General features: G+C 39.3%; 3 protein-coding genes, 1 non-coding gene and 1 pseudogene across 4 annotated transcripts; 3 read left to right on the top strand and 2 right to left on the bottom strand.

Annotated features, from left to right (window-relative positions):
- Positions 1-1,903: 1,903 nt before the first annotated feature.
- On the bottom strand, positions 1,904-4,722 carry LOC131787312 (diamine oxidase [copper-containing] pseudogene; annotated as a pseudogene).
- Positions 4,723-5,245: 523 nt separating this feature from the next.
- On the bottom strand, positions 5,246-15,541 carry LOC131787335 (protein SHQ1 homolog). The gene is made up of 16 exons (XM_066158584.1): positions 15,365-15,541; positions 15,119-15,186; positions 14,233-14,297; positions 13,834-13,962; positions 13,618-13,709; positions 13,452-13,529; positions 12,881-12,993; positions 12,356-12,452; positions 11,617-11,656; positions 11,094-11,147; positions 10,462-10,562; positions 9,335-9,388; positions 8,883-9,006; positions 8,336-8,456; positions 7,989-8,028; positions 5,246-7,034 (listed from the first exon to the last, which is right to left on the bottom strand). The coding sequence occupies exons 1-16, from the start codon at positions 15,437-15,439 to the stop codon at positions 6,717-6,719; spliced, it is 1,569 nt and encodes a 522-aa protein (XP_066014681.1). The 5' UTR covers positions 15,440-15,541; the 3' UTR covers positions 5,246-6,716.
- Trnat-ggu (transfer RNA threonine (anticodon GGU)) lies at positions 10,268-10,340 on the top strand. Its single transcript has one exon. It is a non-coding gene; the product is annotated as a tRNA-Thr (tRNA).
- Positions 15,542-16,914: 1,373 nt separating the features above from the next.
- Positions 16,915-17,982, top strand: LOC131787336 (phe13-bombesin receptor-like). The gene has a single exon (XM_059104449.2). It carries the CDS (start codon positions 16,915-16,917, stop codon positions 17,980-17,982), a length of 1,068 nt encoding a protein of 355 aa, XP_058960432.2.
- Positions 17,983-19,875: 1,893 nt separating this feature from the next.
- On the top strand, positions 19,876-23,205 carry LOC131787348 (uncharacterized). The gene is made up of 3 exons (XM_059104461.2): positions 19,876-20,128; positions 20,901-21,094; positions 22,129-23,205. Exons 2-3 carry the CDS (start codon positions 20,906-20,908, stop codon positions 22,507-22,509), a joined length of 570 nt encoding a protein of 189 aa, XP_058960444.2. The 5' UTR covers positions 19,876-20,128; positions 20,901-20,905; the 3' UTR covers positions 22,510-23,205.
- The last annotated feature ends 15 nt before the right edge of the window (positions 23,206-23,220 follow it).

Genomic DNA, 23,220 nt, shown 5'->3' with positions numbered 1-23,220 from the left:
CCCATTGGCCCTTTAAGCTCTATTTTTTTTGGGGGGGAGGGTAGGTGGGGAGTCGGCTGACAGCTTTGATCTTTCTCTCTAGATTTAAACAACCTCTAACTTTTATGATAGAAAGTGAAAGGCCCTCCTCTCCTTCCTTTGCCCGACGAGGTCCACTTGATGAACTATGTATTTAATAGTGTAATAATATTTGCTGCGACATTCTCATTAGGCAGAACTAAGAGTCATTTAGTCACTCCTGCTCACCGAACAAACCGCAAATTAGAAAGGCTTTCATACGCGGCATTTTAACGGCAGTAGGGTGGATGGTCGTTAGCGGTAAAGTAAGAATTTATTCAAAGATAAACAACTGATCAAACCAGCGGCGTGTCACTTCTTCAATTTCGTAAACAGCGTTGTTTGTCATCTTTCAGGAAAATAGCCTAAGGCGCGAGCACGTCTGAACTATATGCCATCAAATCCTAAGCATTATTTCGTAAAAAAGAAAAAAGCAATTTATCCTTAAACTAGTCAAATAAGATTCGCCAGAAGCTTCGAAATTTAATTAATATATATGTTTTGGAGTCTTCATGCCGTGTTTTTCATTCATAGATTGCATGTCATTTAGACGTTAATTGTTTGGAAGTCTGCGGTTTGTTAGCAGTCATGGGTGGAAAATGACAAACAATGCCGGATTGCCGGATTTAGTTTTGAATGATCTTGTCCACTCCCAGGAAAAGAATTTGCGTGCGCGCCGCTCGACCATGAAAACCTCCGAAAAACAAGTTGGAGTAAGAACTGAATATACGTACACTTCAGCTAGGACGGTTTCACGACAAACGTAATTCACTTCCTTGTTTGCGCGATATTCTTGTACTCAGGTTTTTCGTTTGTTATGCTAAGCAGTCCGTCAGACTGTCAGTGATATAAGTGGTACGAAACTAAGCATACCTGAATAAGATTAATTTTTTTCGCTTTGCACATGATCCTATCTCAGTCCCCAAATAGCTTCGTCATACTTGATATCCTGGTATATTGAGCACAGGAGATACACAAGGTTGAAAGAAGACGGATCACGCGGAAAAATGTATGTTGCCCTCAACCTCATTCTTCCCGCGCCCATTTTAATAATGTGTGGCTTCTCACGTTAGAGATAGTTAGCAGACCAACACATATTATACTGGAAACAAGCAAAAATACGTATGCTCAAAAGAAACGGAAATATACCCACAGGAAGCTCTTTAAAATTAGAGAGTGCTTCAAGTCCTTCAAGTTATCCATTTCTCAATTGTTATTCAAGACACCTAGCTCACATATATCAAGATTATTGATGATATCAGGTTTTAACTGTCATGTTTAGATACTGTAAGAGACACATCACGGCCGAGATCCATAAAGCCCTGGTAAGCTTGTTCGAAGCTAGCGCTAGGGTATGAAGATTACGTTGACTCTTTTCAAGTGAGCCATTTTATGTTTCAGTTTCTTCAGTACATGTACAACGAAACGGCCTAAAAATCGAAAAGTTTTTTCCTTCTTTTCGATATTGTTCTTTGAATTTGTACCGTTAAATATCGACAAAGATAGCAACTTTTTTCAAAGATCAATATTCTAACTCTTTGATATTACTACCAGAAGTTCTATTGTCCACGAAACGTTTCTTTACTCTTTATTTAGTGGCAAGAGCCTATTACAATAAAGGGCTCCTGCTAGCGGTGATTGGGTTTTGAAAGAGCCAAGAGGGAAGGGAAAGGCGATAAATCATGACGTCAGAGCTGTACATGAACTCGTTATAATTATTCTCCATCCTTCGTTTGATCCCACCGGCCCTTTTTCGGCGCCGCTTTTTCCGCTCTTTCCCCACCCCCACCCCCCCCCCCCTTCACCCTGACCATTTACTTCTGAACTAACAAAAATCAACAAAAAATAAGATGAAAATGCCGACTTTAATTTTCAATCACAAACTACTACACCTTAACAGTTCATGAAGCACTTGCTGAAACATTTGTGAAACTACCTTCAACAGCCCAAAGCTATGGAAAAAGATTAGCCTGTTAGAGTTGATAGAGTCTTTGATGCTACACAGAATGAAGATGGGTGTCTATTTTTGGGCTGTCACGCAACGCGAGATGTAACTGTTGTGTCAAGCCGAAGACATTTCTATTGATTTGAAAATCACGTTTTACTGTATAGAGGACTCGCTAAAAGTTATTAACCTCAGCTAAATCTAAGACACTTCTATTTCATTATTTTTCCGTCTAATCCAGAGAAAATTAATACCTTCTGCGTAAACCTTGGAATCTTTGAAGATGTCCTATTCGAGGGAGTTCTCTAATAGTTTCCATAACGGCCAAAAAACTCAATGGGTTTATTCTTAGGGGCACAGGTTGACTGCGTCTTTGGAGATCCCAGAGTGTCGATGTCACTGCCACCACCAGCCTTGGGCTTGATGACGACTCCGTCATACATCCCCATGGATGGATCCTCGTCAAAGTAGCTGAAGGGCCTCAGGTAGAAGCTTGCAGAGTTCCCAGGGGTTGCTGTATTGGGGACATCTTCCGAGTGCATGACATGCATCATTCCAATGGTGACCCAAGCGACCAGATCTTCATTTTCGATGCCTTCGTTATCAGCGTAAAACTTTGTGAAGTCCAACACGGGGTCAGCCATGTCTAGTTGATTGTACATACAGGAGCTCTTCTCTTCGGAGTCCTTTTGCTTCGTGACCGTCATCTGGTTCAGGGACCAAGCCGCGCCCTTTATCATGGGAAATGCCTCGGGGATCATCTGCTTCATCATGTCCCTGATCTGAATGCGATAACCACGATGGACACCGAAGGCGTTCTTCTCCTCTCTGTTAAAGAAATTTAACAAAGTGGGTGTCTGAAAATTGAAATGATACACTGCATCGCGCTCATTTGTTCGAACTCGGCGCTTCAGGATCTTTTGTACGTGTCGGTCGCCGGGAAACCAAGGATTAGTGATGTTTTCCAGGCCAACCTCGACAGTCTGATGGGAGTTTTTAGTGCCACGTACATCAATGTCGACTTTGTAGTTAAAAATGTGATCATGTAGGCTTCCCGCCATCTTGGGGTGGATCTGGTATGCATAGGGGTCTTCGTCAGGGGTGTAGAAAGTAGTTTGTGCGTAACCACTGGTTGTGGTTCTCACTTCCAACACACCATTGGGATAGAAAATGTAATCGAGAACGTAATCGTAATTGTATGTAGTCGAGGCTGTTCGAAGGATTAATGCGCTCCCAGGGACCCCACCATAGAAGTTGTAGCTACCTTGAAAATCAGTGTCATAATGTCGTCGTAGGGGAATCCCCATGTCTTGTTCAAAAATGCAGACCGCGTTCTTGTACACCGCTGGCTCTTTAACACCAATAAAATGTGTCAGGTCAAAGAACGTTGCTGTGTTAGGACAGTCCACACCACGAAGCAATTCAAAACTCATGGATCCCATGTTCCAAGCGGTATCAAGGAAATTGGTAAACATCGGCTTCGGCGCCCAACCGGAATAAAACGCCTCAGCCTCCTGCGCGCTCAGCTCGTAGACAATCCTGTCACCCTTAAACCGGATGTCGAACAGTTGGATACCGGAGGAGGTCCGCGACCGGAAACAAAAACTCCAGCCCATGTATTCTATGTGACGTCCGCTGACCGTGTACCGCTTGCCATCGGGCTCGTAGAGCTGAGGATTTCGAAGTGGCTTGGCGGGTTCTTTGTTCCCACGTCGCTCATAAGTTGAGAATCTTCCGTTCTCTTCCGGCGCTTCGAAAACAGGCATCTTCGATCCGCTGTTAAAGGCGTTCACTAATTCATCTACAGTGTCATAAGTTGCGTTGTTGTAAAATATTTTATCCACTTTCCAGACGGACAAGTCGTTGCCGCTTGTATCCAGACGCATTTCAAAACCCACGGGATGAATGTAATATCCAATCAAATCCCGCATCAACCAAGTCCATGTTTTACGCTCGTTTATCTTGAACGTACTAGGAGCAGCCGAGCCCCATGTTAAACACTTTGGCTTCACACAATCCAACATCGAGTAACCGTCGGTGCTCTCTTTGAGGAGTTTATCGACGCCAGGGTGCGAGGTTAAATTGCGAATTAATTTGCCCATGAAATCGAACTCTTTAGGGTCTGGGAATCGCGTGTTGAATGGGATCGGATATTTCTGACCAGGACCTTTCGTTTCTTTGTGCTGACTAGGTTTTTCGACTGGACTCACCAGATATTCCGTCACGTCCGGGTTCGCTTTCCCCCCATTGTACAAAACCACTCGAGCCTTCCGTGCAGGTTTCGGGGCGTTGTTCGTGTCAAGGTAAGCAAGCGCTTCAGATTTTACCGGTTGTTGCAGCTCGATCAAGTAAATATAGTTGTCGTTGATGTTGGCATTTTCGTAGGCTGTTACGTTCAGGGACGGTTGCTTGATGATATAGTCCCGTACTGCAATAATCTCCTCCTTGGATAAGTCTTGGTAGAGCTCTCTCCACCCATGTGAGGCCTTTGATGGTGCACTCAGCTCCGTGGTTTCGGGGCAGTCTCCAATATTAGGAGCTGAATCTCCGATTTCTGCAGTGCTGTCCTTGTTATTTCTGGTAGCGACCACAATTAACGCAATAAGCAGAGCTAACGAAAGCAGAACAAAGATCGCTAGCAGGATTTTCAAAATAAGATTCGATTTGTCGCCGTTCTTATCCGCCATTATTGTGCGACTCGCCTGGACGAGGTTTACAAGAGACTGAACTTAACATACACAATAGTCCATATTTGGTTACTATTCAGAAAATTACGCAATTTGAGAGGTCAAGTATTTTTTTATCAAAATGATCACTTTGCAACATTTTGATTCCTTCTAGAGTAAACAACATGCTTCCAGTCACGTTTCTATTGTTCTTGACTTTGGACAACGCTCAGAGCAGTGATGGAACAACTTTTTCAAATATTGTGATTCCGAACATAAGTTCTTCTTTTCGCTTTTCCTGGAAGAGAATTCTGATGAATTTAGTCAAGAGGGTGTTACTACGAAGTGGATTGCATCTTTGAGTGACCTGTATGCCCCGCAAATCTCTTCCAGAAAGCGCTGCTAAACTCTTAGGACACGCAAGCGAAACACACGAACAATACTGTGGTTGATAGGTGGCAGACAAAAGCCCTGTTATGCTTTCGGTTTGCTGAAGCAAAAACAAAAAAAAAAACCGGCAGGAAATGAAATAAGGAAGCAGCAGAAATGTGAATAACTGAACGGCATGAAAGATGCGTGAAGTCCATCAGCCTTTATTTTTGGTCAGTGAGAACAGATATACCTCAGGATTTTAGTCGTTGACAGCTTAAAATGAGCCTTGAAAAAAATTTGAAATTTTTCCCGATCTAACCAAAGTTACTCTTCTCGAAGCGTGGTGTAAAAGCAAACTCAGCGCTGCCAAGTTCTAACTGCAAATCTGAACTGGGGAGAATCTGCAGGGCCTAAAAAAGGGAATGCACGATGCAGTAGAGCGAGCTTGTTTCTGCTTTTAATGTCCGTACGAGCCCTCTCCGACTTGAGGGTACGATCTGAGCAACGGGGCCTTTGAAGTTTTTTGTCATTCAAGTTTTCTAAGATTGTTGATGTTATCTACCGGCAAATAGATAACAATACAACTATACAACTATAGATAACTATACAAATGTTATCAAAGACCATCACAGATCCAATCATTGTTTGCTGCTATGTAACTAGCCAGACCTGAGTTGTTTCAAAATTAACAGCAGTCTGCGCGAGTAATGTATATCTGTTAAGGCGTGAAAGTATACCCGTTGTAGGTGCATGTTGGATATCAGTGTTCGCTGGGTAAACTACAGTCGAACCTGTAATAGGCGGTAACCCACGAGGAATGGTTTACCGCTTAATACAGGTTCCACAGATAAGGGATATTATAAAACACGGTACAAAACGCCATTTTATGCCAAAGTTGACCACTCAATGTACAAAATCTCGCTCAAAAATACTACTTACTTACTTTGATTTTGGAAGAGAAACATAGATTGTAAATTACTTGAAAGATTATTCTCAGTTTAAGTGGTTGGGCTGTAAGTGACCGCTTAATACAGGTGGAAGACAATACAACCAGATCGTTGGAACTTGGTAAAGGGTGACCGCAACAGTTTAACATAGGTGAAAATTATAGTGATTGAGGGGAAACAAATTAAGGACTTTAGCAACCATTGCTTATACAGTATGACCGCTTAATACGGTGCCGCTGAATACCGGTTCGACTGAAGACTAGTTCTGTTAGTTATCCTTGTTACGTAAGAAATGTAAGCCTCGTAAGTTAAGTTAAGTAATGATATATGTTAGAACTATAACTTGTATGTGCTGTATAAATAACTTAATATCTATAATTTTCAAAAAATTAACCTTTCTTTGTTTTGATGTCAGGACCCGAACAATAGACACTTAACACTGCGTGGTTCAAATTGTTTTAAGATTGTGGGTGTTATCGATTGCCATTTCAACGAAAGAAATTTGAACCGGGTCAGTCCAGATTAATGCTTACTAATGATCAAAGTTTATCGCAGATCCATCGACTCCTGGCCATTGTGAAACTGGCTAGACATTTGTGGAACTCCGAGGGGGAGGGGCGGAGAGTCGTGCGACCAACAGCTGTTGTCAATGTCTGTAACCAAAATCCTCTTTGCAGATCAGCAGAATTGTAACTGATAGGAGTTTAATTTGAATCCTTTTTAATCTCCTTATTCAGTAAAGGACCAGCCTCTGAAATCTCTCTCAACAACAGTTGCAGAATTTTTCTCTTCATTTCTTTCGTCGAGATCGTCCACGCAATCGTCGTCCTTGTTGCCTACGTCATCTTCGTCGTCGCTATCACCGTCGCCGTCGTCGCTCGTATCATCATCGTCCCCACTTTCGGAGCTCTCATCGTCGCTTTCAGTTTCACGTGTATCGCATATATTTTCAACGGAATCAGTTTTCTCCTCCTCTTTTTGAACCAAACATGCAGCCAGTTCCAGTTCTTCTAACTGCCAAGACAAGTCGCCTTTACTTATCTGAACCTAAACGACATAAAAGGAAAACTTAAAATTGACGAGTTTTGCCGCACTTTTGCTTCCATTTTACTCAAAATACCACGTCACATTTTTCTTTCAGGCAGCTACTATGGCTTCGAAAACTGAGAATAGAAAGAATAACGCAGTCTTTTCCGCCCCTGACTTCTTGAACTCGTGAAATCTGATAACTGAATTTCCCTCCTGGCTGGTACCACCACATATCTTTTGAAATGAGTCACGGCAGAAGAAAACAATGGCCCATTATTTCCTCCTGGTTATGTAGGTCTCGCCCCATTACAAGTTCGCCCCCACCACCATTGCCAAATCGCCCCTTGAAGTAAAACAAGTTCGCCCCATCTTTATCAGTGTGCGCCCAAAGCTTTAAATTTTGGAAATCAGTTAATTAACCCTTTAACTCCCAAAAGTGATTAACATGAAACTTCTCCCTATAATATTCATACATTATCCAGCAAAGGGCAAATGAGAGTACCCAAACTTATCAGGTAGAAGTTGTTATCTTGATCCAATACCAAATTCTCCTAACCTATTTGCCAGGAATTGCGTAAAAACTGGAGGGGAGAATTAACAATCAGATCTTGGAATTTAAAGGGCTAATACCCTCTTCCTGATAAGTTCACCTTATCTCATTATCTTTTTTGTGGACAGTGCTCCGAGCGCAACTCAGCAACAATTGAACCTCGAAGGAAGAGGCGCTCGCGGAAAGATAAATGCGCTGGAGTCTTGATCGACAGGTCCAACTGTGAACTCCAACCAAAGTTTTCAGTGGTTTCTAACAAGGAACCTTACTCTTACGGTAATTCTTACCAACTAAGAGCTCTACAAATAGGGAAAAGAAAACTGCGGCTTCATGCAACGGAAACTGGAATAAGATCTTATAAGTAGTATATATGAGTCCGTATAGTGCGTGGACCTAGAGGTAATACAATGATTGTCAAATACCTGTTCGAGGCTTCTCGCCAAAGAAGAAAGCTTCTTTCGGCTGTTTCAAGAGATAAAATAATAACATCGTAATGAGGCAACGCCTTGACAAGGCTAGCCTATATCCATAACTATTCTTACATTCAGTCAATCTTCTCCCAAATCCAGACAATCGAGCATGAACTCTTTACGATGGCCAATTTACGTTATCAACTCAGTTGATAACATTAAATTACCCTGTTATACTCTCCCACCGACGCAGCACTACAGTTTCTTTAGAATCTTACCCCCTTCATTCATAGTGCTTGGAAACGTCCGACCTCCGAGATACAGTACACAGAGATTCGTGTGACTCAAAAGCATCTTACCTAGCTTTTTGAATCCAGACGCAGTAGTCCGTCAAATAGAGATCATTTAACAGAAACCAAGGGTCTTCTTCGCGACACAGGGCATGGAGTTCCAGTAGACATCTCAATAACTGTCGACGACCTGCCAGGAAATGAAGTTTCTAACCTCTACCCCCAATTGCAATGCCAATATTGGCGCGATATTGTCAGTGCTTATACCGGCTTCTAGAGTATGATACGACTACGAGTATTGCTACTCCCCCTGGATGGGATACTATTCCGTTGCAGGTAACCTCCCTCCCCCCTCCCCCCCCCCCCCTTGACCTTCCCAAAATTCCTTACAATTCGATGGCAACCATAAATAATTCCGGGAGGAGAGGGGTGCCGGAAAACCGAGAAGAAAACGAAGGCAAAGGGCCTCTTTTGTCTTTTCCAATGTCATGCGTTTTATATTGAATAAAGTGTGGCTCAAACCAGAGACTTACTCTTTTATAATAATTGAGAATTTTAATTCCGCAACGTGAAAAACAGTTATGCTTCACACAAAAAAGACTTAACGGCTACATACCCAGGGAAAATATTCTTTTGGTGTCTTCAAGAACTGCAGTGACCAGAGACCAGTGTCGATAGAGAGGATACGATAAAGATCGGCGGGCACAAGAAATTATGACATCATGGATGCTGCTGAACGACTGAGAAAACCAAAAAATTAAATATTAAATAAATAAATAAATGCCTCCATATTCAATATCTGACTTCGCGCACGGAATTTCCTAGCACAGGGCTCCTACGCAAACATCTTACACGCATTTAGGGACGGGTGGTATGTGACCGTGATGCATATTAGGGAACTCAGGCTGTAATTCAGAAATAGATTCCACGCAAGGAAATGATCACCAACTAAAGAGCTCTTGATTGTTGAGAAAACTCTCCTTGTCAGCACCCCTGGAAATGTATAATGAACAGTATGGAGAATATACAGACTGATAGTAAGGCGTAAAAGGTTAAAAATTGTCTTACATCAAACCATGAGAACGTGGAGCTAATTCGTGAAATGGTCCAAGGCGATTCCACCTGCCAAACAACATTTTTGTTAATTATTACGTGTAAAATTCTTCAAACAAGATGAAAAGAACTGTTAGTTTTAATGCGATGTAAGGTGGAACTCAAGTATTTATGCTGTTATCAGTTTAACAAATAGATTCCAAGTTGGCTGCGCCTCGTGTGCCACTTTTTTGTTCTTACCACATTTTGACGTCCTCTGTGATCAATTACTGAACAGACGCACGGCTAAAGAACTAAAAAAGTTTTAATGATGACGTCATGTATACGTCTGTCCTCCAATAGATCATAAGTGAGAACCAATCAGAATGCGTGCATAGCTGAGCTTATTATATGAAGTGTGATTTTGACCCTTTAACTCCCATGAGTGACCAAGACAGAATTTCTCCTTACAATATCAATACAATATCAACTAGATAAGTGATGAGAATAAAGAAATATATCAATTTGGGGATAATTAGTTGATCCAATACTAAAATCTCTGAACTAACATTATAAGAATTGTGTGGTTGACAGTAAGGAGAATTACAAATTTGATCTGAGAGTCAAAGGGTTAAGAGATGCTCCAAATGAAGCCATGCCCACTCAAGTCCATATGGATGAAAGGGAAATGAACACCTTGAGCTTGAAGTAAACAGGGAAGATCTGTGAACTGTGTTACCCGTGAATATGAAGGCGGTCTTCACAGTAATGAACACTACTTAAACAATAGTGAAAAGATGGCCTGAAAAAAATTCAGGCCTGTATGGGATTTGAACCCATGAGGTGAAGATCGCCTTCATATTCACGTCTTTATCCGCAGTTCAGATATATGACTTTCATATATTCAAAGCCGTTTATTCACCACTTCATGGGTTTATTTGGAACCAACACAATGACCAGCTCCCAGTTGGCTTGTTAGCTCAGTTGGTAGAGCACTGCACTGGTATCGCAGAGGTCATGGGTTCAAATCCCGTACAGGCCTTCTTTTCACTACTGTTTAAGTAGAATTCATTACTGCGAAGATCCACAGTTCAAATATATGACTTTCATATATTCGCATTTATTTATGTTACCAGTACACACTGTATTTTTGAATTGTTTACCGTGTTCTCTCCTTCTGTGGTGCGATGATTATAAGCATAAGCAAAGATGATATCAACAAGGCCAAGAAATAGAGGTAACTCTTCTTTGTCATCAAAAAGGTTTATAATTTGTTAAGGGTTCTCAAATATGACAACGTTAGCAACCATTGAGTAACAAATGCATGCATTGTGAAACATGAATACTGCACATGAATAAAAAAATTAATATAAAAACAACTGTAGGGAAAAAGACGACATAAATGATGCAAGCTTCAAAATCAAAATTTACTCATAGTATCATTACAAATACTATTTTAAACAAATCAAAATAATCAAAAGTTCTTTATACAGTTCATAGCAAACAAATAGCCATGGAAATGGATATGATTAGTGGTACATATTTGTATGCACCAGGCTCCAAGACCAAAACTAATATTGGTATTTTCTATCTTTCTACAGCACCAACACTAACTTATAGCTGAAAATTTGTTTTGGTATATACCGCAAAAGAAGATTCCTAAACATAAAACTCACTCTTTTACCCCAAGCTACCAACCAAACTCAAGATTTTTGCTCAGAGGCAAACAATACTTGCTACTCAAGTAGAATTCAGAAATTTGAACTGGATTATATTTTACATGGTAAAAGGATATAATCTTTATTTGGAAGTCTTCTCAGCTGGTCCTTCTCTTCAGCTGTAAACTGAACTGCAAAAGAAAATTAAGTAAATTTCCACTCACACACTGAACTTGTAAATTGATGAAAAGGTTCATTGACTCTTATAAGATAAAAATAAGTTTCTCCATGATATGGAGCATCTTTGTGATGGGTTACATTGAAATGAAGTTTCATTTTCGTTATATTCCGTCAAAATCACAGACTAAGGTAGAATGTTCAAGGTGTTTTGGCTTCACCACAATAGTATAATATTTTAATGCCCAAGTTCTAAATTGAAACTCTCCCCTTCAGCTGCCTACACTTTTTAGAAGGTTATTTAAGACAACTTGTATAAAATCAACATAAACTTTTCTGGACTGATACAAAAAATCTGTATTCTCAAAGCCTGTTTCATGAACAGTGCAGTTAAATTAAGAGAAGAAGTTAGACCATGAAGATCATCAGTTCTTAGATAACTTTCATTTGAGGATGCTCACAAGCAATGATTACAAAGAGTACCTGTTTTCTCTTCTTGCTCAATTGAATGCTTTGCCTCATCCTGAAAAATAGTGTTCAAATTTTAAACAGCTGATTGTCTGGCAAAAAGGTAAAGCCATTTGTAACGACAACCAACAAAACTCTTGAAAGTTATTCAATTATAAAACATTCCATTACAATATTAACAGTCTTAGTTTACAAGAAATCTGCCTTGACAAAGTTCATCTGCTACTCATTAGGTGGTTACAATAACAACACAAAATTTTTATTATCATTATTACTATTAAAATTATTATTATGTCAAAAGAAACAATATTTTTTATGGATTTGAGGTTTTTTTCAATCCTTATATGTTCCTGTCTGATTGATGAGTAATTTAAACTACCAAATCAAACCAGATTATCTAGGTTGTTTTTTGGTGATCTTCAAAAAACTTTTTTGAGATGTGGCTATATTTACATGTAATGTTGCCAAACTCTCTAACATATTCATTCCTAAAAGCAGAACTTTTTCCAATCCATAATACTGTAGGGCATTTAACAGTAGTGTACTTAGTTGCCAAGCCCTTGATTTGGAGTGAGGCTGAAGGTGACCTTGTTGTAATAAAGAACAGTATCTAGCTGGCATGATAACAACAAAATTTTCCTTAAAAGCAGCAACATTTGATTCAAAACAAGGTCACCCTTAGCCTCACTCCTGTTCAAAGACTTGGCAACCAAGCATGCAACTGCATGTAAAATGGACTATTAACATCCACTACCTCAAAAGAGTTTTCTTTGTGCTGTTGCAAGTAAGTGTCCCAAGGAGGCTTGTAATCCAAGAGATGTTGAATTTGATCAACGTTGAAATAATCTGCCCTGAAAAGGAAGGAAAGTGTAACTTACAATAACTGTAGCCATACATTCAAACAGGATGGACCAACAGAGGTGTTTGACAGTGTATGTGCCTATAGCCTAAAACAGATCCATTTGACGACAATAATGAAAATTTCACTGCAGTTATTTCAATCTGTTTGTGGAGCTTCATTTCAGTGCACTAAGGCCTACCCAAATAGCTTAACAGGACCACTGTCAATTACATGATTCTATCTCAAGAGTAAACTTCCCTGTAATCAGTCATTACCTGCTTAACATCCTACACTGTGACATATGGGCAACATAAAATTTATGAAGCCATGAAAAAGTAAGCTGTCTCAAATACCTTGTTGCACACAAATTGTTAAAATGTTAACACAATTGGGTTTCTCAATTTTTAAGTCGTTGCTGTATGCAGGTATTTATCTTACAAATAATATTCCTCATCAAACTTGGCATCTTCAGCTGCCTGCCTGTTTCCTCGTCTCTCACTTGGTGCCATTGAATCAGGATCAGTTATTTCAGCTATCTCAAGAAGCTCTGCCTGTTAAACAACACCAGTATGTCAAGTTACATCTGAAACTCCAGTTCAAAATTTGCAACTTTGAAAGAAATTGTGCTACAAGATGAACAAACAAACAAAAACAACCACAACATAAACAAAATAAGTAAGGAGAGGTGGTGGCCTTGTAATAATAATAGTGAGTTCAGTGGGACCTTAAATTTTTATCACAATTAAAATTAGACAATTTGAAATGAAATGAAAAATTGCAAACTATTAATGCGTGAAAAAAAATATTTGTGGCTGGAAGGGCCTGGAGCATGGGTGAGCACCAACAAGAAACCACACCTGTGCTCATCAGAGAGATGTACCCTATCTGTCACAGTAATATAATGCAGGATGCAGATGATGTACCCTGTACATGCAAGTCCTCTTATCAATGCAGCATCAATACCCATGCTCTCCCATCCTATAGCAAAACTACTTAACATGCCCAGTACCTCTCTGCCTTTAAAGATTCCACCCTTTTGGTTGGCAAATCCATATTTGGTTTCACCAAGAGTAAATTCTGCATTATCCTGCAAACATGAAGAGAGAGCATTTTACCATCTGAGTCAGAATTGAAAGCTAACAATTATCCTCCAAACATTTTGGAGCAAATGTTACCTGAGATAAATGTTGCTCAAATTCCCAGTCAAATTCCTCATCACTGTTGCTCTCATCTTCTTGGTCATCAACTTCTGTTATGGTATCACTTTCTTAAAAAAAAAAAAAATTAATGGCTGTCATCTGATTTAATAACTATAACTGCACAGAACAGTAGTCCAACAGAATATAATTTAGCACAATCATAAATGTGCAAAATTAATAAACTACACTTACCAACAACTTCAATGAGAGGCTTAACATTTAAAGAGGCCTTCTTTTTAGGAGCTAGTAAAGTTGTTAACAGATCCAAGTTTTCAAAGGTCTCTCCAGCATGGAGCTTAGGAAGCTTTATTGAAAATGTTCCTATGGTAAAATGAAAGTCAAAATGAAGAGTAAACAATTTTAACACTGTTCAGATGTTCAGGACAACAAAAAACCTTTTGTGTTGGTGATAAATAATTTAGTAAAGACATTTTGGAGGTTTGAAAAAAAATGAGTATTTGTGAGAAATTTACAAAATGTTTCATTTCTGCTAATTTTGTTAACAAATAATAACTATTGGTCAGTGACAATTTAGTCTCACAGGCAACTGGCCTCTGCCTCTGTTGGATACACAAAGAATATACATCTCACCTTTCTCAATATCATAAGATGCAGACTCCCTTCCATCTTCAGTAATCTTTCCTGGTAAATTAAGCCTGGGAGAAAAAAGTAATTTATCTATATTTATTTTCAACCCCACACTGCATAAAAAATCAAATGATGACCAGTGCATAAAATTTAGGTGAAAGTACAGTGGACTGAAGTTTGCTTGGGGTATTTCCTCTTTTTTAACCTTTTAACTCCCAAGATCTGATTGTTAATTCTCCCCTCCAGCTGCAACACATTTCCTTGTAACTTACTTATGAGAATTCAGTGTTAGATCAACTTCTGCCTGATAAATTTGAGTATTCTCATTACCTGTTTGCTACAGGGAGAAGTTACATGTTTATCACTTATGAGAGTTAAAGGGTTGAGTCAACCATCCACCCAAGGGTTGATAAACAAGTTTTTGAGGAATCCTGTTGTGTTGTGATCCAAATCAGAGAACTTGTGCAGTTGCTTCTGTTGTATCTCTGCATGTCATGTTTTGCTCTCTTCTCCCTTATGGCCACCCCATGCAAACCCTCTAACTCCCATGAGTGACCAACATAGAATTTCTCCTGACATTAGAAATACCATACCAAGCAGATAAGTTATGAAAATGGAGAAAAATATCAATTTGAAGATTATTAGTTGATCAAAAACTAAATTCTACAACTAACATAAAAAGAAATGTAAAGCAGACAATAAGGAGAATCACTAAATGCGATCTTTGGAGTGAAAGCGGTCGTGCAAACACTTTACATCCTGAATACTGATTAATTTAGTGTATTTTTGTTTTGTTTTGTTTTTGTTTTCACGCTGGCACAATTTTATTCCAGGTTCCAGGTCAAAGTCTTTTTCTATTTCTGCTTTATATACAATCTTGATAGCTTACCTCAGAAAGTATGGCTTGACATAAAATTTAAATTCTGTGTCATTGATGAAGAAATCGACATCAGCAATCTACAGGTTGCAAAAAAATCTAAGTTTTCAAAGCAAAAGATGATAGAAAAAAGAACTACAATAAGGAATAACTAGCTATTTTCTATTTCTAAAGCAGGTTGATTCGATTAGGAAATCGTTCCATGTGTTTTTATCCTTTACGATACGTGCGCGTGAAGACCCTGTGTGAATCGCTTACCTTGACATATGGGGTCTTGATAATCGCAAAAACAAACTCATCGTCTTGGCTAAGTTCGAATACAGGAGTTAGCATTTTTCAAAAAGCTACGCTCAATGCTGAAGCATTTTGTTCGCTGATGGATCTTAAAATTATTGCTGTGGCAAGAAATTCGCTACTGATCGTCCGCCATGTTGAGTTCATACTCTCCAGTCTTCACTCGGTCTAAAGAAGTTTAGTAACCAGACTTCTTTCGGCAACCTTGTGGAAATAACTCTTTACCGTGTAGAAAAAAGACAAACAGGATAAATCTTTCATCGACAATTGCAACAGCTAAGAAAAACTTGCTGGTGTATATACTTTTTTAACTCTGGAATATTCAAAAGTGATTGTTTGCCATGTTTTTTTGATACTCTGTAAGAGGCAGATCGTAAGATCGAAATCTAAAAAGAGGCAAATATCTAATCTAGTGAAAACCTACGCGAAGCTTATTTTCTTACCTTGAAGTGTAAAAAAAACTTCAGCTACATTTATCTAATAAGAAAAATGACATAACTGAATTATTAACTCTGTTTAAATATCTCAAATACAGATTGTAGGTTTTTCATTAATTTCTGGGTTCAAATACGGTTAGTAAAACCTATTAAGAATTCTGAACGCGCAGTCGGTTGAAAATTATTGATTTCTTTGCTTTTTTTTATCTAAACTTAGACAAGAGACTGTTTGTAAATGCTCCCCAAGATATCTTTCATAAATTTGCTCGTTTGTTGTTTGTTCATTTCTTTGTTACCTTACGTGGAATCATCAGTTTATTTGGCACACAAGCTCGTTCTGTAAAACTTTTCTTTGAATAAGTTAAATTCAGGAAAAAGATATCAGTAAATAGACATTTCCCTAGGGTCACTCATATATGATGAGGAACTAAATACGAAAACAAAATTGTCATTAACCGCGCTGGTACTACCGCCTTTTACGTTAGACTATTAAACTTTCCAAAATATTCAAGAAATGTGTGATGACTTGAAAAGTTTTCAAGGTTGTACATGTAGCCGTTCTTTGCTTCTATCCATTTATGATAACAAAATTTTTTTTTTAAACAGGCATTTCAATCCAAGCTGTGTTTTTATTCAAAGGCTTAAAATAAATTTTGGTCCACTTAATTTCGTTTTCACTTGTAAAACTAATCAGTCACATCATCAGAACTTTTGCCGCAGGGTAGATCGAGATCTGCAGATAGTTAACTTGGCGGTGAAACACCCTTTTTCACAGCGTTAGTTCTGAGCGATTTTCCGCAAAATTGATAAATGTTTCATTGTACGAAACGTTTTATTTTACGTAAGCAAAGTATTATCGCAGGCAAAGAGTTTTGCGATACACAGTATCTCGATTGTTACTTCCGCTGTTTTGCCAAATTCGTCATTTCATTGACGCGAAATTATTTTACTTGGATTTCATCAGCAAATGCTTCCATTATATAATTTGTTACTGAAGAAGAAGGCGTTGGGGACTTCGACGGTAGGTCTCTTTTTAAGAACAGAGGCTTGAAAAATCTTTGCAAGGAAGGAACAAAAATGGCTGATGATCAGAACGGCAAAGAAGCTATCAACGTGGCTTATGCCGTTATTTCAAGTTTGGCGTTAAGTGCAAACTCGTTAGTTTGCATTTTATTTGCGAAAAACAGAGTTTTGCTTAAAAAATCATATAACGTTTTCTTGCTACTCTTGGCCATCACTGATTTATTGAACGCCATACTTCTCTTGGTTACTTCAACGATCACGTTGAACGGGTGGAAACCCTGGAAAGGTGAACACGATTTACAGACCAAGGTTTCCTGTTGTCCTATTTGGTTAACATGGATTGCGTTCACATTCAGCAACGCTTCAGTGTATATTTGCCTCGTCCTGACGTACAAACGTTGGTGTGCTGTGGTCAAACCATTAGCTTACCAAACAAATTTGAACAAGAGACGGTTGATTGGTGGATCTGTGGCCATATGGCTCCTTGCGTTGCTATCGTCAACACCACGACTCTTTGAGGTTTTCTTTGATGACAGTAAGTCTGATAACTTAGATATATGCAGCATCGGGAAGACAATTTCAGTAACACTCAGGAAAATATTGGCAGTGATTCAGCTGATTCTGAACGTCGCTGTACCTTCAGGGATGATGACGGGAATCTATTTTCACATGCTTTTCAAAACACGAATCCAAAAGAACCAAGTTTTACCCAATGGCCGCGCCATTCGCAGTCGCCAAGGAAGAATGCGTATGGTGAAGATTGCGTTACTCTCAATGATGTCATTTTGGATACCTTATCAAGTGTTACATTTACTGTCACTGTTTGAGATCACAGACATGACCTTCCCATCATACCACTGGACCTCTGCCTTAGTGTTTGTCTCTTCCTGCGTCAACCCCTTCATATACGGCGTTACTAATCATAGTTATCGACGCGGTTACTTCGAGATCGCGTTGGGTTGTTGTCCAGTCAAAGTGCATGGTTTCCTGTCACGCCATCTGCCCTTATCGCAGACTTATCACGCAGCGGTATTAGTTCAGTCTTTACACGGGAGAGTGAGGCCTGCATCAGCTCCTCACAAAGTGAGACAATCGATAAAAGTGGACTCGATAGACCCTTAGTTACTACGTCCTTCCGTCATCTGGAGGCTTTGATCCACTGATTATACTGAGAGACGTAACGAGATTCTCATCGGAATCAGGAACAATGCAATGTTTGTCTAATCAGAATAAATTATCACAGCTTAAAGACGGGTTGAGTGGTATATACATATATTAGAAGCAATCAAAAGTACCAAATCAAAGTATATTATTATGTTTAATGTTCAATGAGATGGATATTACTCTGGATACTCGATGTCCGGGCCGGACATATAAAGCAGGTCAGGGCGTGGGTTTATCACACGAACAGCCTTCCAAACGCAACGTCTTTATTTATCGGGCGGAGAGCGTCACAAATCGCTAGCACAACAGCCTTTCATTTTGGATTACGAACTCGTTACAAGCCGTAATAACCTGCGAAACACAACAAAGATTACGAAGCGAAGCGAAATTCGAAACATGTACTGAAACTATCAAAACTTACCATATGATGAAAAGAAGGAAACAGATACAAGAGAGACAAATCACAATTTCAGAGCAAACTAGCTTCACCACGTGCGATTGGAAAAAAAATGAAAATGAAAAGAACGAGCTACTGAGGCATCATGGTCTTACTTATCTAAAGAAAAATGTAAACTGCGGAATAGCCTCAACACTCTACTCAGGTCTATAGCAAAATGTCGCTTCAAAACTATCGTTGGTTGGTTCATTCATGAAAATGCTGTTTGTTTCCGCCAGATAACAACAGGTTTGACTTAATCTTGATTTCAAATTATTTATTTTTCCTGTGTAGATACGTCATAAATAAGTATAAAAACGAACGAAGGAAGATCCTCTTACAACTCAGCATTGTGTACCTCCGATCTGCTGTAATTTTCAAAAATAGACATGTCACTTCCTTTTCATGAAACATCCAAAAAGAGGAAAAAGTATTTGGTTGAAAACCAAAGCAGAGCCAGAAGCCAAAAAGAAGCAGAAAACTTGTGAGTTTACCGATTAAAAAATAAAACATTCTTCTGAGTGGCAAGGATTCATGGTTTACTCAGCCTTGAAAGAGTGGCGACAACATGTTTTTACCTTTGGTCCCCTAGTGACCACCGAAAAACGTGACCACAGACGCCACAGGCAAAAACGTGACTGACAGAGATCATTTTCAGGTGTAGGGCCATTTTACTTACTGTGAACATCAGGGGTTCTACTATGTTTTTGGCTAGTAGCTTAAATGGCTAGCCTGTGAATCCCCCGAAAAGGCGAAATAGGCGTCTAACACTTTAATAGACGAAAATTCTCTCACAAAATCATTTTGAATAAAAACCCCCTCGTTAAATGTCATAGGCCGGGTATAAAGAATTGACGGAACTCCGTGAAATTTGGCCCGAAGGTTTACCGAATAATAAGGAACAATTGCGTCGTCCTGTTTTAAGCCGAAACGTTCCCTCCTCCCGGAATGCAAAACGTTTGCAATGAGGAAACAAGGAAGTGCTCGAACATTGATGAAAAATGTGCAGTTACTTTTCATTAGAAATCACATTTGATACCAGATCATTCGGCGGAATGGCGTTAGTAACCGAAATAGCCTATGATATTTCGAATTCCGCATTTAATTAACTTTTCATCTAGATATAGATTGTGGTGGTTTCTTGAAAAACAGTGCGCGTACGAATTTTTTGCTAAGGAGACACACGAGACTGTTTGGACCAAGCTTTGGGCAGAGAGAATTTACGGAATAGGTAATGATTTTTTGAACGATTTCGTGACCGAATGTTCTTGTGATCACGTCCGGTCGGCAGAATCATGTGATAACCGATTTATTTACCCCTTCCCCGACCTATATTTACATTGTGACTCAATAATATCCTAAGAAAGGATAAATATTGACATGTTGACCTTAATTGTGCAAGACGTGGCGTTTTTCGTTCCATATTAAGCCGTCAGCATTCAAGTAGAGACTATGAACTGCAACGCAGTTAATTTTCGTTTCGCTTCGAACTTCCTATGGAAAGACGTTTACTGTTGTTAGATTTTCCTGGAGTTCCGCCAAGAATCAAATAGAAAAATAGCACGTAAACAAGGATCTCGCAAAATAATATTTAAATTTCTGAAAAATCTTTGGCCGGGCGTACATATCGGAGCGGACTTGAAGCTGAATGTTAGATGCCTTTCTGAGGTAAGCAAAATCAGGAAAATTATATTTAGAAGTGTTAATAATTAGAAAACCTTAAGCCACGTTAGAAATAAGTAGCAATTTGTAGAGATGAACACAAGTCGCGTCTTGCCAGAGAATTTGTTAGCACAAGAAACAGAATCATTGACAGCTTTCTAAGGTAAATAAAACGCAAATATGAACTCTCTGTTCCTGAGAGGTGTATACATCGGCGGAAAGAAAGGAGGGAACAGGCTAGAGTTTTTTTTTCTCTTTCCAATCGCTGCTAATCAATTTAACCTGATCCTCCTATTGAGAGCTGTTGGATGGGAAGGGTATTCACCGCGATGTCATGATATCCAAAGCGAAACTAACTTTCAATTTCTCATAAGTAACAAGCCTGACTGACAACAAATTTAAATGAGTGTACTTTCTCTGTGAAAAGTCACCCCGGGTTAGCTATAGCGAAAGATTTGCTTTAGCAATTTGACAAAGTAAGCCCTCGACTTTTATCCTCTCATCTTAGCCATATGGACTTTATCACACTGAAAAAGGCCCTGGATTTGGGGGTCAACATTTACAAGGTGACGTCATACGAAACCATTACTAATGATCACGTCACGCAGTACTGTGGATCTCTTTTGATGATCTGTGTCTCAGTTTAATTTGTCGAATGCAAAGTCTTCAGCCTTCAAGGTATCAAGGAGCATTTCTTTTGCGATCGAACGGGTGGTACATAAAGGGAACCCCACAAAACTGTTCGCTGAAAAACTAAGAGTTACTTCTATCATTTCAGACAACATGTTGAAAAGTGACAGCAAGAGTCTTTTCTCAGGAACACCCATCCTCTTCGCTGAGGGCCAGTTCGTGGCGTGTCATTTCAGCCCCTCTAACTATGTGCCTTTCAGAAAGATTGGAAAGAAGCACCTTGAAGAAGAACTTCGAAGAGCGATGTGTACAGAAGACCGTCGGGCAGACGCCCTCTTTGAGGTAGGAAAGAATAGTCCCATAAAGATGAAAAAAAAAAAAAAAAAACACAGAGGAGAAACTTGATCAATATCAGAAATTATTTATACCAGTATTTAACACTTTTTGACGTCATCTGTGATCTATTACTGAACAGACGCACGGCAACTTGGAATCTATTTGTTTTATATAATAAAGAATTTTAAAAAGTTTTAATGATGACGTCATCTATACGTCTGTCCTCCAATAGATCATAAGTGAGAACCAATCAGAATGCGTGCATAACTGAGCTTGTTATATAAAAAAAAATTGTGCCCTTTGTTTAGTTATCTGACAAAGTATTGCAAAGTATCGCATGTCGTCTTAGCCAAAGAAATTTTGGGAAAATACATTAATTTGCAATTATTTGAGTGTAGATAAATCTTCTCAACTTTGTTTTGCAAACTCTATTTTTTTTTTCTACGCTCATAACCCATATGGCTAAGCCAATGAAAACTCGTGAGTTGCATTATCTATTGATCTTGTTTTTAAAAATAATTTTGATTCCAGTGGCTGTGCATTTGCTGTTAGTTTTGTTCTCTTTATTATCAATAAGTGATTTTGGGGTTATGTTTTCCTTAAACAATGCACTGAGGTTGCTTAACCGTTGTTAAGCTTGTGTCGGGGCCTGGGACTTAGACCAACCCTTCCCCCACTAGACAGGTTTTTTTTTTTTGTCATGTAAAAGTACTTCAGTAGAGCGCGAAGCTCATGGAGAAAGTGACCAACGTTTTGTTATTAAAAGAAAAAACGAGAGCAAATATAGCCTGGAAACAGCAGTGGCGGATCCAAACCTTGAGCTAAGGGGGAGGGGGGGGCGGTTTTTTGTCGCTTGCCCTGCTGGCTTTTCTTCCTCCTGCGATCCCTTTTTTTTTACCCGGAAAAAGGGGGGCCCCCCCTAGATCCGCCTCTGAACAGTGTGTTTATTAAACCGAGCTAACACTTGCAGTTATGTCAACGCCATCCTGATATAATTTTGACTTTGCCTAATTGATTTCTTTTTTCCTTATTAATTTTAGAACAGCAAAAGGGAAGAGGGGGCCTGGAAAGATAATTATGAAATGATTTATCTAAAAGATAGCTGTACAGCGGAAGATTCGTCCAAGGAAATCATCCTTAACCAAAAAGATCCAAAACAACAGAAGCAGCTTCAGCAGGGACTAACGCACTTCATGGAATTACTTAAATGGATTTCGCAGGAGGGCGACGAATTTGTCTATATCGAATCACTAAGAGACTCAAACGACGTTTTCATTTTACTGGACGCCATAGGAAGATGTCGGAATCCAGTTTTGATTAACATACTGATTTGTGACAACGAACCGAACAAGATCACTGTGTCTCTATCAAATGTGACTGTAAGTCTACAGAGTTTACTCTTCTGTATGTTTCCAACCTAGTTCAGGAAATTCAAGATCAGTTTTGACGCGATACTATTCCTGATGTAGCTGGATCAGACACAGTTGGCGTTTGACACGTTCAGTTAAATTTTTGTAACGCCTAGGATAAAGCCTTCGCTGTGGCTTCTCAAAAGAACTTGCGAATAGGCCCTAATCACTAGTGCTGCAGGACGCGCGTCTCTCGGCCCGCGGGAAGATTTGAGACAAGTTGGGAAGAGGTTTGCTTAGGGTCTGGCACTGATAACTATCATCGTCAAGGCCTCATACTTTCTCGTGTTGAAGAAAAACTCGTGCGGGAACGTTCCTGCTAGGAGATTAAAAGCAAGCATATATGTGCACCTGGATTATTTCGAACCAGCGAAATTTAGAGCGTGAACAAATAAGCAATCACATCCCTCACAAGTCCCAAGTTGCATGTCTAAATATTCTTAAGGGTACAGATTCCTCCCTTAAGGCTTAACTCCAAAGCATGTATTTCTTAAATGGCTACGTAGGACAATGTCTTGACATGGTTGTTTTGGAAAACTACTTTATAAATCTTTTGCTTGTTTATTTTGAAAGGATGTGAAGGAGAAACACTAATAAACTTGTAGCCTGTCCTGTGTGCTCAGGTGGTAAACGGGGCCCAAATAAACGAATTGCGTGATATAAAACCCCCTTGTTTTTTCGTTCAGCCGCTACTATAGTGGTATGTTTTGCAAACTAAACGTA

Source organism: Pocillopora verrucosa, chromosome 11, assembly GCF_036669915.1.
Source record: "Pocillopora verrucosa isolate sample1 chromosome 11, ASM3666991v2, whole genome shotgun sequence".
In the NCBI taxonomy this organism is placed as follows: domain Eukaryota; kingdom Metazoa; phylum Cnidaria; class Anthozoa; order Scleractinia; family Pocilloporidae; genus Pocillopora; species Pocillopora verrucosa.
This window is presented reverse-complemented; position numbering and strand designations above follow the sequence as displayed.

Excerpts from the sequence above, each read along its gene's own strand:
- LOC131787335 (XM_066158584.1), bottom strand. The coding sequence starts at position 15,439 with ATGCTAACTCCTGTATTCGAACTTAGCCAAGACGATGAGTTTGTTTTT. Across the intron at positions 13,710-13,833 it reads GCCTCTCATTGAAGTTGTTG|AAAGTGATACCATAACAGAA; the intron begins GTAAGTGTAGTT and ends TTTTTTTTTAAG. Across the intron at positions 9,007-9,334 it reads CCACGTTCTCATGGTTTGAT|TCGTTCAGCAGCATCCATGA; the intron begins GTAAGACAATTT and ends TGGTTTTCTCAG.
- LOC131787336 (XM_059104449.2), top strand. The coding sequence starts at position 16,915 with ATGGCTGATGATCAGAACGGCAAAGAAGCTATCAACGTGGCTTATGCC.
- LOC131787348 (XM_059104461.2), top strand. The coding sequence starts at position 20,906 with ATGTTGAAAAGTGACAGCAAGAGTCTTTTCTCAGGAACACCCATCCTC. Across the intron at positions 21,095-22,128 it reads GGGCAGACGCCCTCTTTGAG|AACAGCAAAAGGGAAGAGGG; the intron begins GTAGGAAAGAAT and ends TATTAATTTTAG.